We start from the raw sequence: 16,901 nt of genomic DNA on the forward strand, positions 1-16,901 counted from the left end.
CAACTTCCCGACAGCCAATGAAATTGCAGCCATGTTTGTCTTCGATGATGGAGAGCCGCCGATCAAAAGAGACATTGCCGTTCATCCCAGCAGCGAGGACTACAGAATATTGTGTACCATAGCCCAAACTGTGATCTAATGGTGTATCCACTCCTTTTTCTGTGTGATGAACACGGCCGGCAACCTGGAATACGGAAGCAAGGGAGAACTGCAAAAAGGAAAAGTCATGAAATGGAGGATGGTGACGATGAAGAACAGGAAGATATCAGTCACGATGCAGGGGAACAAGAAAATAAAAAACAGGAATGTGTCGATGAGGGAATTCTATGCGTACCACTTTCAGGATCAACAATCCTTCAACCCACTGTTATATTCCGGCAAGCTGATGCCTACCTAAAGGTTGAAGCGCGACGACTGGACTGGAACAGACAAAACAAAAAACAAACCTCAGAGTAGAATTATACGTTGGGCTTATGGATTATATCAACAGTAGGGCTGAACAACAAGATTTAAGACTGGGTCGCATCATCATACTTCCCTCTTCGTTCAAGTGAACGAAGCCAGCAACACCGGCACCTACCACTGAGACGAGATTAAGGGGTACTTTGCACGCTGCGACATCGCAAGCCGATGCTTTCGATCCCAAGCGTGATAGTACCCGCCCCTTCGCAGCAGCAATATCTTGTGATTGCTGGCATAGCAAACATTATCGCTACGCCAGCTTCACATGCACTCACCTGCCCTGCGACGACGCTCTGGCCGGCGACCCGCCTCCTTCCTAAGGGGGCGGGTCTTGCTGCGTCACATCGACGTCACATGGCAGGCGGCCAATAGGAGCAGAGGGGCGGAGATGAGCGGGACATAAACATCCCGCCCACCTTCTTCCTTCCACATTGCAGCCGGGACGCAGGTAGATGTTCCTCGCTGCAGCGGCTTCACACACAGCGATGTGTGCTGCATGCTGGAACGAAGAACAACATCTTACCATCGCTGCACCGGCATAATGGAAATGTCGGACCCTACACCGATGATACGATAACGACGCTTTTGCGCTCGTTAATCGTATCATCAAGGATTTGCACACTACGATGTCGACTGTGACGCAGGAAGTGCGTCACTTTCGATTTGACCCCACCGACATCGCACCTGCGATGTCGTAGTGTACAAAGCCCGCTTAAGACTTACATTGACTCACAATATTCGGCATCGCCTGAAGCAATGCGGCGGCTGAGAAAATGTGAGATGTCTGCACGTTCCCATGCTGTAGAAAGACTTCCGGTACTCCTACCTTTCCAACAATCAGTTTACTTTAGGGATGGAGCGGAGCAGCGTTCTCTGGAAAAAGCTCAGCGTGACGGCACAAAACTTACCAAATGGTTCGTTCTAAACCAAACTGATCCGTCAACACGTCAGTATTTATATTGTAAAATACCCTACCATTATGTCTGGATATATAAGTTTTGGAAGACAAGAAAAAGAGGTGCTGACAAGATCCTTCCAAGAATGTACTCTGTCTCTCCACAAGATATGGAAAGATTTTCCCTGCGCCTATCAAGGGTAAGTCATATTCATCTAATTGTACGTTATTAGACCATCCTGTCTTTTTTATAATGTTTAACTATTTTCTTTATGTTGTTTACAGGTGCTACATCATTCGAAGATCTGAGAACAGTGGAAGGACACACATATGAAACTAATATTTTGGCATCTAGGGCCATGAGATTATTGCATGATGACTCAGAGTGGGACAAAACCATGGAAGAAGCATCTTTACTTAGAATGCCCAGTGAGCTTCGTCAGCTATTTGCTGCAATCCTGAACCATGCCAACATCACAAGTGGACTTGATTTATACAACAAATATAAAAATAACATGGTGGTAGACTTCCTCCTGACAGCGAATACATGGCCGAGCAGCAAACACTTGCCGATATCCAAGGCCACTTACGTCAGTTTGCTAAAGATTGCAAAAGTTGTGGACTACCTTCCCCATCAGATGCGTATCAAATGGGTGACATTGTTGATGTGGAAAGGGAAAAACATTAATATGAACAACTGCAGTTTCTGATGAACCTAGAACAACGAGGCGCCTTTGAAGCAATCATGAATGCAGTTAATAATCCAACCACGTCACAAAAATGCTCTTTTTTATCTGATACAGGAGGTTGTAGAAAGACGTTCGTGTATAAGGCTTTGGCATCTACTATACTTGGGAATGGTGGCATTGTAAAAACAGTTGCTCCTACCATTTTGGCAGCTACATTACGAAAAGGTAATTTTAATTAGAGAATACTGAAAAACATAAATTTAAGATGTCTGTATTGAAGTTTTTTTTTGTTTTACGCAGGAGGTAAAACAGCCCACTCCGGATTTGGAATTTCAATTCATTTGAATGAGTGAACGGTATCACGTATTAAAGAAGGAACCTCAGTCTGCCGAGAGCTTAGGGATACTAAGCTTATTATATGGGATGAAATTTCATTGTCTCACGTTCATCTTTTTAATGCTGTTGATAGAAGTTTACGTGTTCTCCTTCACAATGAAGAACCTTTTGGTGGGAATCCGATTGTTGTTGAAGGAGATTTTTGTCAGCAAGCTCCAGATGTACTTCACGGAAATCGCGTTAGTATTGTAGAGGCGTGTGTCAAGAGCAGTCCAGTCTGGAAATCCTTCAAGAAACTGAAATTAATCAGGAACATCCGAGTCAATCCTGATGAGGTAGAGTTTTGTGAGTGGCTGCTAACTGTTGGATCATGAGTTGAAGATGGGAATCTGGTGGATTTTGTGAAGCTGAACAAAACATGCTGACTCATGACGTCGTGACGAGCATATTTGGGAATGACCTGAACTCTCTCACTTCTACTGATCTTGCTTCCAGAGCAGTACTATGCCCTAAAAACTGTGACACACTGACAGTCAATGAACAAGTGTTGGAGGTTAGACTAAATCATACTTCAGTGTCGACAAGATTTTATCCTGTGAGACAGAAGACGAAAGAGCACTGTATTCCATCGAATTTGTACATTCCCTGACTCCTATGGGCCTCCTCCTCATATGCTGAACCTTAAGAAAGGCTGCTGTGTCATGCTACTCCGCAATCTAAATCCAAGGACCATGTAATGGTACTCGATGAATCGTAGAAGCTCTTGGCACAAATCTCATCGACTGCAGTATTTTTTCTAGGGAGCGTTGTGGTCAAAAGGTTCTCATTCCAAGAATACCATTAGACACTAGCGAAAATTGCGATATCCCATTTAAGTTAACAAGAAAACAATTCTCACTTCATCTGGTTTATTCCATGACAATTACAGAATTGCAAGGACAAACATTCGATAAGATTGGCGTTCTCCTACCTGATCCTGTATTCACACATGGTCAATTAAACACTGCATTCTCTACAGTAACAAGTTGTAAAGGTCTTTCAGTTCAAATTGTACCTGGTAGAAGTCAAGGATAGATCTTTGAAAATGACTATACATTTAATTTTGTTTACAGAGAATTTTAACTTAACCCCTTTACGACCGCCGATACGCCTTTTAACGGCGGTAAATAAGGGTACTTTTTCCGATCCGCCGCTTTTTAACGGCGGTCGGAAAAAAGGGTCTAGCGCCCCCCAGAGTCAGAAAATTTCCGGGGTCTCAGCTGCCGGGGGTAGCTGAGACCCTGGAGATCATGATTCGGGCCGGTTTTTCCGGTCCCCGCTCACCTGATGACCGGTATACACCGTATACCGATCATCAAGTTATAGTAAATGACCGCGCCGGTAAAAAATCATTTATCTCCCATCTGGCATGATCAAACATGCCAGATGGGAGATAAATCTTTTTCCCGGTTCCCTCCGGTCCCCCGGTGTCCCCAAAGTGCCCCCCCCGACCCCCAACCCCCTCCCGAAAATCCAAGATGGCCGCGCGCACCGGCGATCACAGCAGCGCGCCGGCCGCATTTCCACTGTTCCTATGGTTTCTGTCGTATGTGCCATAACACATACGACAGAAACCTGCTCCCTAGGCCCTGCCGGGTCCCCCCCTACCCCCCCCTGGTGTTCCCCGGTGTCCCCCGGTGTCATACATACCTGTCGCAGCTCTGATCCCCCGCGGCCCCCTCCTCCGGCTCCTTCTCAGCAGACTCCGGTCACATGAGCAGAGCGCAGCTGTCAGCTTCCTGTGTTCAGGACGCTGGCTGCTCGCACTCTGCAGCTGTGACCCAGGGAGGGTGGGTGCAGATTCTTTGCACCCACTCTCCTCAAATGGAGGGTCTGCCCTCCTAGAAAATGGGGGATACGTTCCCTGAACGTGCCCCCCATATTCTAGAAGGTCCAGAGGCGACGTGGACGTCCAAATGGATTATTGTGGATTTTTTTTTTTTTCTTTTCAATAAATTGGTCAATCAGGGAATGTTTTGGGGAGTGTTTTTTCAAATAAATTTTTTTTTGTTGTCAATTTTTTTTTTATTACTGTCAATTAGTTATGTCGGGTATCTGATAGACGCCGTAACATAACTAATTGCTGGGCTTGATGCCAGGTGACATTACACACCTGGTATCAACCCCATTCATTACCCCGTTAGCCAACGCACCAGGGCGCGGGATGAGCTGGGGCGAAGCGCCAGAATTGGCGCATCTAATGGATGCGCCACTTCTGGGGCGGCTGCGGCCTGCTATTTTTAGGCTGGGAAGAGTCCAATAACCGTGGCTCTTCCCATCCTGAGAATACCAGACCCCAGCTGTCAGCTTCACCTTGGCTGGTGATCTAATTTGGGGGGACCCCACGTTTGTTTTTTTTTTTTAATTATTTATTTATAAATAATTAAAAAAAAAAAACAGCTTGGGGAGCCCTCCAAATTGATCACCAGACAAGATGAAGCTGTCAGCTGTGGTTTGCAGGCTACAGCTGTCTGCTTTACCCTAGCTGGCTATCAAAAATAGGGGGGACCCCACGTCATTTATTTTAATTCTTTTTTTTTTTTTTTTGGCTAAATACAAGGCTAGGCATCCTTTAGTGTCACATGAAAGGCACTAAAGGGCGCCAGCTTAGAATATGCAGGGGGGTGGGACGTTATATATGTTTGACATCTATCCATTCATCCATTGTAGCATTTTACGCTGTGTGCCCACAATCAGGGTTTGCAACGTTTTGGGCGCAGAGTGTTTTCCCTGCGTCCATAACGCTGCGTTGTGCAGTAGAAGCAGAGTGGCAGGATTTTTAGAAATCCCGTGCCCACTGTGTTTCTTTTCTCCGCAGCATAAATCGACCTGTGGCGCAGCTTCCCGAGCCTCAGGATGTCAATTTATGCTGCGGAGATGAGTGTTCTTTGCAGGTAGAATAGAACTAAAGTCCACAGCAGCCTGAACCCAAATCGTGGGCATGGGCAGCTGCGTTCTCCCGTGGACAACACTCACATTTCTGCAGGAAGCTGACACTGGGTACTAGACGCCGTGTCGCTGGATCATGGCCACATAGCCTAAAGGCTACTTTACACGCTGCGATATCGGTCCCGATATCGCTAGCGTGGGTACCCGCCCCCATCTGTTGTGCGACACGGGCAATCGCTGCCCGTGCCGCACAACATCGCGCAGATGCGTCACACATACTTACCTGCCCGGCGACGTCGCTGTGACCGGCAAACCGCCTCCTTTCTAAGGGGGCTGTCCGTGTGGCGTCACAGTGACGTCACTGAGCGGCCGCCCAATAGAAGCGGAGGGGCGGAGATGAGTGGCCGGAACATCCCGCCCACCTCCTTCCTTCCTCATAGCGGCCGGGAGGCAGGTAAGGAGAGGTTCCTCGTTCCTGCGGCGTCACACATAGCGATGTGTGCTGCCGCAGGAGCGACGAACTACATCGTTACTGCTGCAGTAACGATAATCGAGAATGGACCCCCATGTCACTGATGAGCGATTTTGCACATTTTTGCAACGATGCAAAATCGCTCATCGGTGTCACACGCAGCAACATCGCTAATGCGGCCGGATGTGCGTCACCAATTCCGTGACCCTAACGACTCCGCATTAGCGATGTCGCAGCGTGTAAAGCCCCCTTAACAGTGAGAAATTTTTTGCTACAGCAACAGTTTTGTGAAGTACCTGTGGATTCAAAATGTTTACTATACTCCTGAATAAAATCCTTGAGGGGTCCAGTTTCCAAAATGAGGTCACTTGTGGGGGGTTTCTGATGTATAGGTGCCCAAGGGGCCCTGCTAATGTGACATGGTGCGCGCAATTTACTTCAACTTTTCCAAAATTCAAATGGTGCTCCTTCCATTCCAAGCCCTCCCATTTATCCAAACAAAGGTTTTTGGCCACATGTGTGGTATCCCTGCGCTCACAAGAAATTAGATAACAACCTGTGGGGTACACGTTTTGTTGTTGCCTCTTGAAAAAGTGAAAAATGTGTCGCTAAATCAACATTTTTGTGAAAAAAATGAAAATTTCAATATGGCAACCTAAGCTTATCAAATTCTGTGAAGTATTCGTGGATTCAAAATGCTCAATATACACCTAGATTAAAGCCTTGAGGGGTCTTATTTCCAGAATGGGGTCACTTGTGGGGGACCTCCACTGCTTAGGCACCTCAGGGGTTCTCCTAATGCAACATGGCGTCCGCTATTGATTCCAGCCAATTTTGCAGTCAAATTGCACTCCTTCTCTTCTGAGCCCTGCAGTGCGCCCAAACAGTTGATTTCCACCACATACAAGATATCAACAAACTCAGGAGAAATTGCGCAATAAATTTCATGGTGATTTTTTTCCTGTTACCCTTGTGAAAAAAAAAGCTACCTGGTTGAAGTAACAATTTTGTGGTAAAATTTTATTTTTTTATTTTCATGGCTCAACGTTATAAACTTCTGTAAAGCTCCTGGGGGTTCAGGGTACTCACCAAACATCAAGATAAATTCCTTGAGGGGCCTAGTTTCCAATATGGGGTCACTTGTGGTGTTTTTTTGCTGTTTACGTACCTTAGGGGTCCTCCAAATGCGACATGGTGCCCGCAATCTTTTTCAGCCAAATTTCCTTTCCAAAATTCAAATATTGCTCCTTCCGTTCCAAGCCCTCCCATTTCTCCAAACAAAGGTTTCAGACCACAAGTGAGGTATCACCGCGCTCATAAAAAAGTGGGTAACAAACATTGGGGTCAAATTTTTGGAATTACCTCTTGAAAAAGTGAAAAAATTGATGCTAAAGCAACATTTTTGAGAAAAAAATGAAAATTTTCAATGTGACAACGTAACGTTATCAAAATCTGTGAAGTACCTGTGGATCCAAAATGCTCACTATACCCCTAGATAGAAGCCTTAAGGGGTCTAGTTTCCAAAATGGTGTCACTTGTAAGGGGTTTCTGCTGTTTAGGTACCTTGGCGGACATGTAAATGCAACATGGTGCCCGCAATCTATTTCAGCCAAATTTGCTTTCCAAAATTCACATATTGCTCCTTCTGTTCCGAGCCCTCCCATTTGTCCAAACAGAGGTTTCTGATCACATGTGGGGTATTGGCGCGTTCATAAGAAAGTGGGTAACAAGTTTTGGGGTTCATTTTGTTGTGTTATTTCTTCTAAAAGTGAATAAATTTGGGGTAGAGCAACATTTTAGGTAAAATTTTATTTTTTGCTTTTTTTCATTCCACTTTGCTTTAGTTCCTTTGAAGCACCTGAAGGGTTAATAAACTTCTTGGATGTGGTTTTGAGTACTTTGAGGCATGCTGTTTTGAGAATGGTGTCACTTTTAGGTATTTTCTGTCACTTAGGCCTCTCAAAGTCACTTCAAATGTGATGTGGTCCCTAAAAAAATGGTTTTGTGAATTTTGTTGAAAAAATGGGAAATTGCTGATGAACTTTGACCCCTTCTAACTTCCTAACCCCAAAACATTTTGTTTCAGAAATTGCGCTAATGTAAAGTAGACATGTGGGAAATGTTATTTATTAACTGTTTTGTGTGACATAACTCTCTGGGTTAAGGGCATAAAAATTAAAAGTTTGAAAATTGCAAAATTTTCAAAATTTTCATCAAATTTCCGATTTTTTCACAAATAAAAGCAAAAAATATCGTTCTAAATTTATAACTATCATGAAGTACAATATGTCACGAAAAAACAATGTCAGAATCACCGGGATCCGTTGAAGCGTTCCAGAGTTATAACCTCATAAAGTGACACTGGTCAGAATTGCAAAAAATGGCCTGGTCATTAAGTACAAAACTGGCTTCGTCCTTAAGGGGTTAATTTATGTTTCGTTATGAAATTTGTTTAGATTCTGGAATGAATAAAAAAACGCACATCTTATTGAATCCAGTTTGTTTTCGATTTTACACTGTGAATAAAATGTATCATTAGTATGATTCAGATTTTTGATGATTATTATTGTTATTAACTACATTTTAATTTAATTTACCACCTGCGTAAGCGCTACTGAATGTCGTCATTATTAACTTTAGTTTAATCACCAGCAGCGTTAATTAGATAGCAATGAGCGTGGCGAGCGTTAGTTGGCTGGAAACAGCTAATTATATCATATAAAGGCATTGCAGACTTGTCATTTTACACCGGACAATCCCTTAAACTGTATTGTATGGGTCATAGCACAAATGTTAATTTTCAAAAAAACAAACCATGTTTAATAAATGCCTCCATCAGCTATGGTAACCTGTCATTATGTTGTGTACCATGGGTGGATAGAGGGAGCCCTATATCTTTGCCAAATAGTTGAGATTTTCCATAGTCCTGCAGCTACCATCTTGTTAGTGCAGTAGCCGCAAGATCATTTTGCTGAATATATCCGTCATATTTATGTCAGTTTCCCTTCAGTATGATATAGCTGGGATAATTTAGGAAAGCCTGCACTTGCAGGAGGTTGGACCCGATGACCCTTGAGGTCCTTTCCAACTCTACCATTCTATGATTCTATGAATGACAGTGGGCGTTTAGGGTTTGAAATTTCTGTTCTACAAAAAAATGTTTCACTTCTGTCCAATGTTGTGGAAAGCACCATATGAATACACTTCCCAGCTTTTCTTAACTAACAACATAGCATATATAAAAGAAGAGGCTAAAGGCCACGTTACACACAGCGACATTGCTAGCGATGTCAGTGGTGAAAGAACCCGCCCCCGTCGGTTCTGCGTCACGGGTAAATCGCTGCCCATGGTGCACAACATCGCTAGGACCTGTCACACACACTTACCTGCCTAGCGATGTTGCTGTGCCCGGCGAACCGCCTCCTTTCTAAGGGGGCGGTTCATGCGGCGTCACACGGCAGCCATCCAATAGAAGCGGAGGTGCGGAGAGCAAGCGAAAGAAAGTGACGCCCACCTCGTTGCCGGAGGACGCAGGTAAGGTGTTGTTCCTCGTTCCTGGGGTGTCACACGTAGCGATGTGTGCTGCCTCAGGAACGACGAACAACCTGCATCCAAAAGCAGCAACGATATTTGAGATTAGAACGACATATCAACGATAAGGTGAGTATTTTTGATCGTTAGCGGTCGTTCGTACGTTTCACACGAAACGACATCGCTAACGAGGCCGGATGTGCGTCACGAATTCCGTGACCCCCAACGACAGCTCGTTAGCAATGTCGTTGTGTGTAAAGTGGCCTTTAGTTCAAATAATCAGGGCAAACACATTGCTGTTTTGTCCACAATTTCAAAAGCCATAGCAAAAAAATGGACTGTGCCCACAATGCGATTGCAACATTTGAACACATTCATATTGAAGTGTCTTTTGTTTTTCAAAGAAAGATTTCCAATAAAAAATCCTTTAAGAGAACCATTTAAATAAATCAACACAAACTGCAAAAAGCAGATACATGTGTATCTGATCAATAAAACACTCTTCTTGTACCCCTCCAGTAAAAGAACGCACAAAGGAAAAAATACAGCATAAAGTAAGATTTATATAGTGCATTGACTGAAAACTTACACATATGCCAAAGATCTACTGTAGTTTTCCTGAATTCCTGAAGGTCTAATTCAGACAATTTCATTATAGTCGTATTTTCTCATCCAAATGTAGGTCTTGTCATCTGAACTCACAGCATCATAGATGTATACGAGGCTGTTAGATTGGGTCACAAAACCTACGGTCAAGCTGGAATGTATTACAGACTGGATATTACAGCTGCTATATAATTGGATCAATGATCTCTTACATTTTTATAGACCCATAATTATTAGACCACATCAGAACAATCTAAGATGTTTCTTTTTATTACAGGTTCAATCCATTGAAGAGAAGCTTGATGTCCTCCTTGGTTTTTATTCTCATTGTCTGAAGAAGGGCCCTACCAGCTCCTCTACATTGACCTCCATGCAATTGCCACTGATAGACCATGATATGACATCTGATTACCATAGTCCTGTGGATCATATTGACATATCAGTGTCTGCACAGACATTGAATATTTCTCGTTCTGACAGCACTAACTTGGACTGAAGGACCCGCAATACAGGAGTAGAGTTGCCTTGTGCCTCCAGCTTCTCTACCGGTAATTGGTAGAGTCACAGGTTTTCCAATACAGCTATAGAAACTGATACCATTTCACGGCTGATTTGGATCCAGTGCTCTCTGCATCTTATAACATCATGAATATAGATTATTATTATGCAATTTCAAGACTTCTGGGAATGGAGTCCAGTTTGGTCACAGAGAGGTGAGACGGACTTGTGGAGCCATATTTTCTCTCTGGACTGTGCTGTCTTATGGTTAGGAGAGGTTCGTGAGTCTGAAATATCATGTTATAAGGTCACAATATTGAGCTGCACTGTGGCCACTGTTAGCAATCCACTGAATTTCTGCATTGTCCGTTCTTGCTTTTATGTCTTGCTAAGTTGGCGGGTGCCAGTTTTACAGCACTCAGCCTGTAGAAAGTGCCTCAAAGATCTTATTATGCAGATGCTGCTCCTGTCAATCTTTCATCTCCTGAGTGTGGGGCAGCACGTGCACTGGTGCACACCAAACTTGAGCTTCTTACTTCTGGTTGATTTTTGAAGGGAGGTATTTTGCCCAGCCGAGACACTGAGACAAGCTGATTTATGCATGGATTACAATGATTCAAGCTTCATCTCCAGAGGTAAAGGAGCATCTTCCTTATCAGTTTCTGCCATCTGCTGGAGTGGAAATAAAATAGGCTGATAGAGAACTGTATGGATGTCTACACGTTACCGAGATGTGTGCTCGTGTGATGAATGAATTGACATTATGTAAGAATGTAATATGACCTAACTTTTGTAATGGGGCGTTTGTGTAATTATATATGTGCATCAATATATTGTAAATTGAATGAACCTGAATGATTTGTACATATGAACATGATGAGAGTGTAGTTCATGTCCATGATCTCCACTTCTGGAAAGAAAAGTGTAGTGTTGTTTACAGAAGTAAATAGCATGTACAATAATGGAAGATTTCCATATTTGGGCCGGGACAAACAATCTGTATAATACAGTCTGTAAAACTTTTCCAGCCCCATTTTATGGCTTACATAAAGGAAAATAGAGTATAACAGAATAGCTCTTATTACAGGTCATTTACTTTACACACTGCATTTTTTGCTTGGTGTATTAAACCGAATACACCTAGCGGTTTAAAGATATATTTTAATAGGATTGTGGACTGATGAAATTACATTGGACTTTGTATATACAACTGTTCATGTTGTACCTTTACCCATGAGCCTAGAGTAATACAATGACTTACACAGGAAAATATTTAGAACTGTATAAAGGAGTATAAACTAGGGTATAATTTTGTTTCTGCTGTTTATAACACCAAAACCACTCATGGCACTAAAGGTCTAAAGAGGAATATGCCAACAGAAAATGACCTATCGGTGACACTAAAGCAACCACCACTCGTTAAACCCTCACCAATCTCAGTAGTTTAATAACCTTTGTACACTGGCAGGCTGAAGTAAACGATGCACCGTGAGCGATGTGTAATAAATCGCTCTATGCATATAGGCAGCCATGGCCCTCTGTTTACAGAAGGCAATGCACTGTTAAAGATCTTCTGCTCTGTGCAAAAGATCATTTCACACTGTGAACAAGCGTTCTTAAGAAGGCTCGTTCACCTTTATCTTTCAATCAATGGGCACAGTCAGATGGCCATATAACACAGATGATTGTGACAACAGATTGCCCGGACTGGCCGACAGCTCTCCTGACCCGAGCCTGACAGCGTGTATTTCTAGGCAGCTGTCATATTCAGGTCAGGAGAGCCTCCGACCAGTTCGAGCATTGTGATGCCATCATCGTCCATATACAGCATCTGATTGCAACTCATTTCCATGTGAAGAACAAGAAGTAGGAGTCTAATATAGGATCTAGTGGTCGGTGTGAAAAAGGCAATGTTATTTTTACATACAACCTCAATTCATGAACTTTGGTTAACTATTAAACAGTCCCAGGAATAGTTAAAATCATTCAATCATGAAGTTACTTCAGGTAAGGAAGCACTACCAGCAAAAAATGTGTTCCCCTAATCTTTTCTTAATATATATGTAATGTAGTATATGTGCATTAAAATACTTACTAATAGCAGTCTCCCTGACTGCTAGTGCTACTCCACTCCTTTTCTAGATCATGTGACTTCAGATTAGCCAGTTCACACAGGGTGTATATGTGGACTAGAAGTCGTTTTTACAATGCAAGTCTATGGAGCCCGTCTCTTAGGTTTACTTTGGTGGAAGTAGCACCACCCCACAGAGCAGTTCCCAAAGATGAGCACTCATGTGACCCAGAAGAGGACAGGAGCGACACTTGGTACCAGGGTAAGTATTTTATTGCATTAACAATGATTAACATACATATTAGAAAAGGATTAGACTATTAAAAGTTTGCTGGAAGTGTTTCTTCATTTACCTCTAGCAGACAACCATGCACAGAGATTGCCGGGTGTGGTATGTGTCACATAAACCCTGTGTAAATAATGTATATCATGAGAAAATGCTATTTAAGGCATGCGGGCACTCACTACATATAGTTCCTCTAGCTACTATTTTATGTTTTAGCCTCTAGGCTTCTGTGGAGCTAAAAATACACCAAATGGATGCTAATGTATGTCCATATGGGAAGCCGAATAATGGGAATATCTTTACACAAACCCCCATTTCTGAGATGGTTGTACATGCATGGATCTGCAGTTATTGTGTGTGTGTGAGGGAGTGGAATGTGTATGGTAGGATGTAATATATTCTGAGTATGTACATGGGGTATGTGCCCTGGTCAATGACTAATATTATTTGCACAGCTGTCTCTCTAGGAGAAGCAATATTTAAATATATGCAAAGCATTGTGCTTCCCTGCATTGCTCTGTCTTCCGTCCTCTTCCCATAGCACATGGCATGACCTCCCACATCCTAAGCATGTTCCTGCTTCATCCCTTCTCCACAGGTTTACCGGTAGTTGTGCTTGCCATCTAGTCATTTCCATCACCTCTTGCCCTAAGCCGGCAAGCTGCTGCAAAGCCTGAGTTATCTGATCTCATAATACATAACTGGATTACAGAAATGTGTATTTCTGATCAGAAAAAGGAACCTGTCACCAAATCTTGCAAGTTGTATTACTAGAATTCGACCCATTTACCTACCCTTGTCATCATGGAGTCCTGTATGAAAGTCAAGTCATAAGATCAGAAGAAGACACCCAGGATGTATTCTGATTTACAAACAAACTGATAATGGCAAGCCTCCTATGTAAGAAGTCTTAAATCGATGTACTTTTTTCTTAGTACTACAGAAAGATGCACTGAATACTGCGGGACCTGATACACAGTTGCTAAAAGTAGGTCACTCTTGCTGAAATTGGGACAGCCTGAAGCTATGTACTGCAAAAGTCTTTACAACACAAAAAAAAGTTACATTTCCTTTCAGCAAAACTGACCAAAATGTCTCCCTTGTGACAATGTGTGATTTCTATTTCACTAATTTGTACTGTTCACCAAATCCTACTTTAATTACAGCACTCCATTATTTAATAACGTAAGAAGAGAGGATTGTGGTCCTCTCCCTTGTGTAGTGGAAACAGTCAGAGGTAAATGTCTGATAGTTCATGAATTCTTGTTATCTACCTCACTGCAGACTATTGTCCTCTTTCGTCAGTATTTTACAAGGTTCCCAGTCCTTTTCTACTACTGGGTGAACTAGAAACCTTTGTCATGCAGCCTTGCACCTGAAACATCTTCACATTCGGCGAGCCCCAGGACCCTTCAGCCTAGGTTTTTTTATGTTCCATGTAATTCCAAATGTAAAGACAAATATTGAAGTGGTTGCAATAGCCAATTAATGTTGGTGTTAGTTCATATGGTAAGTTGAGTCTATAAGACGTCTATAGGCCAATTATCCTCTGTCCGCTTATCTTCAACTATCTGCTATCACCATGGTCTGCCTGCAAACATTAGGTTACAGGTAAAATATATCTTTGTACGTGTTAGCCAGTAGAGATAAAAAATTGTTTAAAAGAACTGAAGTCCTCAGACATTAGGAGCAGTAACCTAAAGGCCCAGTCACACTAAACAACTTACCAGCGATCCCAACAACGATCCAACCTGATAGGGATCGCTGATAAGTCGCTAGGAGGTTGCTGGTGAGATGTCACACTGCGACGCTCCAGCGATCCCACCAGCAACCTGACCTGGCAGGGATCGCTGGAGCGTCGCTACACGAGTTGCTGGTGAGCTCACCAGCAACCAGTGACCAGCCCCCAGCCAGCAGCGCCGCATGGAAGATGCTGCGCTTGGTAACTAAGGTAAATATCGGGTAACCAACCTGATATTTACCTTGGTTACCAGCGCACGCAGCTACACGTGCAGAGAGCAGGGAGCAGCGCACACCGCTTAGCGCTGGCTCCCTGCTCTCCTAGTTACAGCACACATCGGGTTAATTACCCGATGTGTGCTGCAGCTACATGTGCACAGAGCAGGGAGCAGCGCACACTGCTTAGCGCTGGCTCCCTGCTCTCCTAGCTACAGCACACATCGGGTTAATTACCCGATGTGTACTGCAGCTAAATGTGCACAGAGCAGGGAGCAGCGCACACTGCTTAGCACTGGCTCCCTGCTCTCCTAGTTACAGCACACATTGGGTTAACTACCCGATGTGTACTCTGCTACACGTTCAAGGAGCAGGAGCCGGCACTGACAGTGAGAGCGGCGGAGGCTGGTAACAAAGGTAAATATCGGGTAACCAAGGACAGGGCTTCTTGGTTACCCGATGTTTACCGTGGTTACCAGTGTCCGCAGAAGCCGGCTCCTGCTGCCTGCACATTTAGTTGTTGCTGTCTCGCTGTCACACACAGCGATCTGTGCTTCACAGCGGGACAGCAACAACTAAAAAATGGCCCAGGCCATTCGGCAACAACTAACGACCTCACAGCAGGGGCCAGGTTGTTGCTGGATGTCACACACAGCAACATCGCTAGCAACGTCACAAAAGTTGTTCGTTAGCAGCGATGTTGCTAGCGATGTTGCTAGCGATGTTGCTTAGTGTGACGGGGCCCTAATACTCACAGGTCACCATTCGCTGATGAGCAGGAAGACATCCAGATGAAGTATCTTATCTGTGGGCTTACAGCTGGCTTTGGACCAGTACTTGCTGACCTACCATGAAGGTAAAGCTGAAGTCCAGTAGTAGTCTGAACACTTCCATAGAGAATGTCCCTTGTCTTTGACATTGGTGTTACTAGTCTTACAAAGAAGAAACCTGGACTTATTCAGATGCATTCTTTATAAAACGGAAAACTGAATTCAGCTTTTCATTGGATCGTGCATCATTTACATCAAGGAGGAGTATTTACTATGTGCAGGGCACACACTTTGACTAGGATCCTTTTACTAATTAAAAGGAAAAATGTACAGACCATGACTCAAGGGGTAGTAAAGGGGCAGCAGTATGAAACACTGCCATGAAACATCTTGTATGTGGCCTATCCTTTATTAAGACGCATAGAAATGCACTGCACATTGTAAAAGAATCATTTGTAGTCAGAATATATCCTATACCAGGATGCATTTTACAATGTTTTTGCTGCCTCCTGTTGGATGTTGAAAGCAATGCAGGTGGCACAAACATTAGGCACAAACTACAGAAGGGCACCTAGTGCTTGTGTGATGTTATTGTCCCAAACAGTAAGTTTTTATAGTGTATTGATATGAATGCTCAAAAATATAGCTAGTTTTATATTTGGCTATGATTCCCATAACAATCTTCTTCTCAATGCAGAATTTTGTCCCTGTTGAAAAGTAAGGATTTGTTGATGAGATTTAATCATGAAGTCTCACTCGTCGACTCCTTGCCTGTACTAAGGTGTCCTCTCTGGTTGGTGTCCCCTGCATTCTGGTGTTGGAGTTATGATAGGATCCTGCATTGTTTTCTTGAATGCTATGCATGCACAGGCATGGACCTAGGTTCTGCATCCAATGTAAGAAGCTTTCCCCAATAACAGACATTTACCTGCGTCTTCCTCACCCTGCAAGATCACCAGAAAGAGGAATCAATTCCTAAGGGGAAGAATAACTGTAGTTAGAACATGGTTAGGAGAATGCTTTAAGCTACTGAAACTTGACTTGGAAATAGATGCGTTTGCAATAGAACAAATATGTACCTCACTAATTTATTGATTTCATTAAAATTTTGCTTAAAAAGTTGAATGTCTCTGTTTTATTTATTTTCATACAGCGGAGCTGCGTGGCTAGTTACATTGTCTCTGGGGACAGTATAAATATTGCCAGCAGTATATGCAAATCTTTATGTGTACACTCTATTGCACATCCATACTAAAGAGGCAGCCCAGAGGTATGGTAAGTAGGCAGCTAGAGACAAAGAATGTCAATCTGCAGACCTAATCCAACCATTAATATAAAATGTGCCAAGACTTCATCCTTCTGAAGTTGTCACCTGTGAAGACATGAGATTTATTCTGTGTA

General features: G+C 43.3%; 1 protein-coding gene across 2 annotated transcripts in view; it reads left to right on the forward strand.

Annotated features, from left to right (window-relative positions):
- KCNQ4 (potassium voltage-gated channel subfamily Q member 4) overlaps window positions 1-16,580 on the forward strand; it is a 327,569-nt gene extending 310,989 nt beyond the window's left edge. For both annotated transcript variants that reach the window (XM_075336124.1, XM_075336126.1), the window contains exon 14: window positions 10,197-16,580. In XM_075336124.1, the coding sequence (XP_075192239.1) occupies window positions 10,197-10,415 (219 nt within the window). In that variant the 3' untranslated portion in view covers window positions 10,416-16,580. The remainder of the gene's footprint in view (window positions 1-10,196) is intronic.
- Window positions 16,581-16,901: the final 321 nt, after the last annotated feature.

This window comes from Anomaloglossus baeobatrachus, chromosome 2 (assembly GCF_048569485.1).
Source record: "Anomaloglossus baeobatrachus isolate aAnoBae1 chromosome 2, aAnoBae1.hap1, whole genome shotgun sequence".
NCBI lineage: Eukaryota > Metazoa > Chordata > Amphibia > Anura > Aromobatidae > Anomaloglossus > Anomaloglossus baeobatrachus.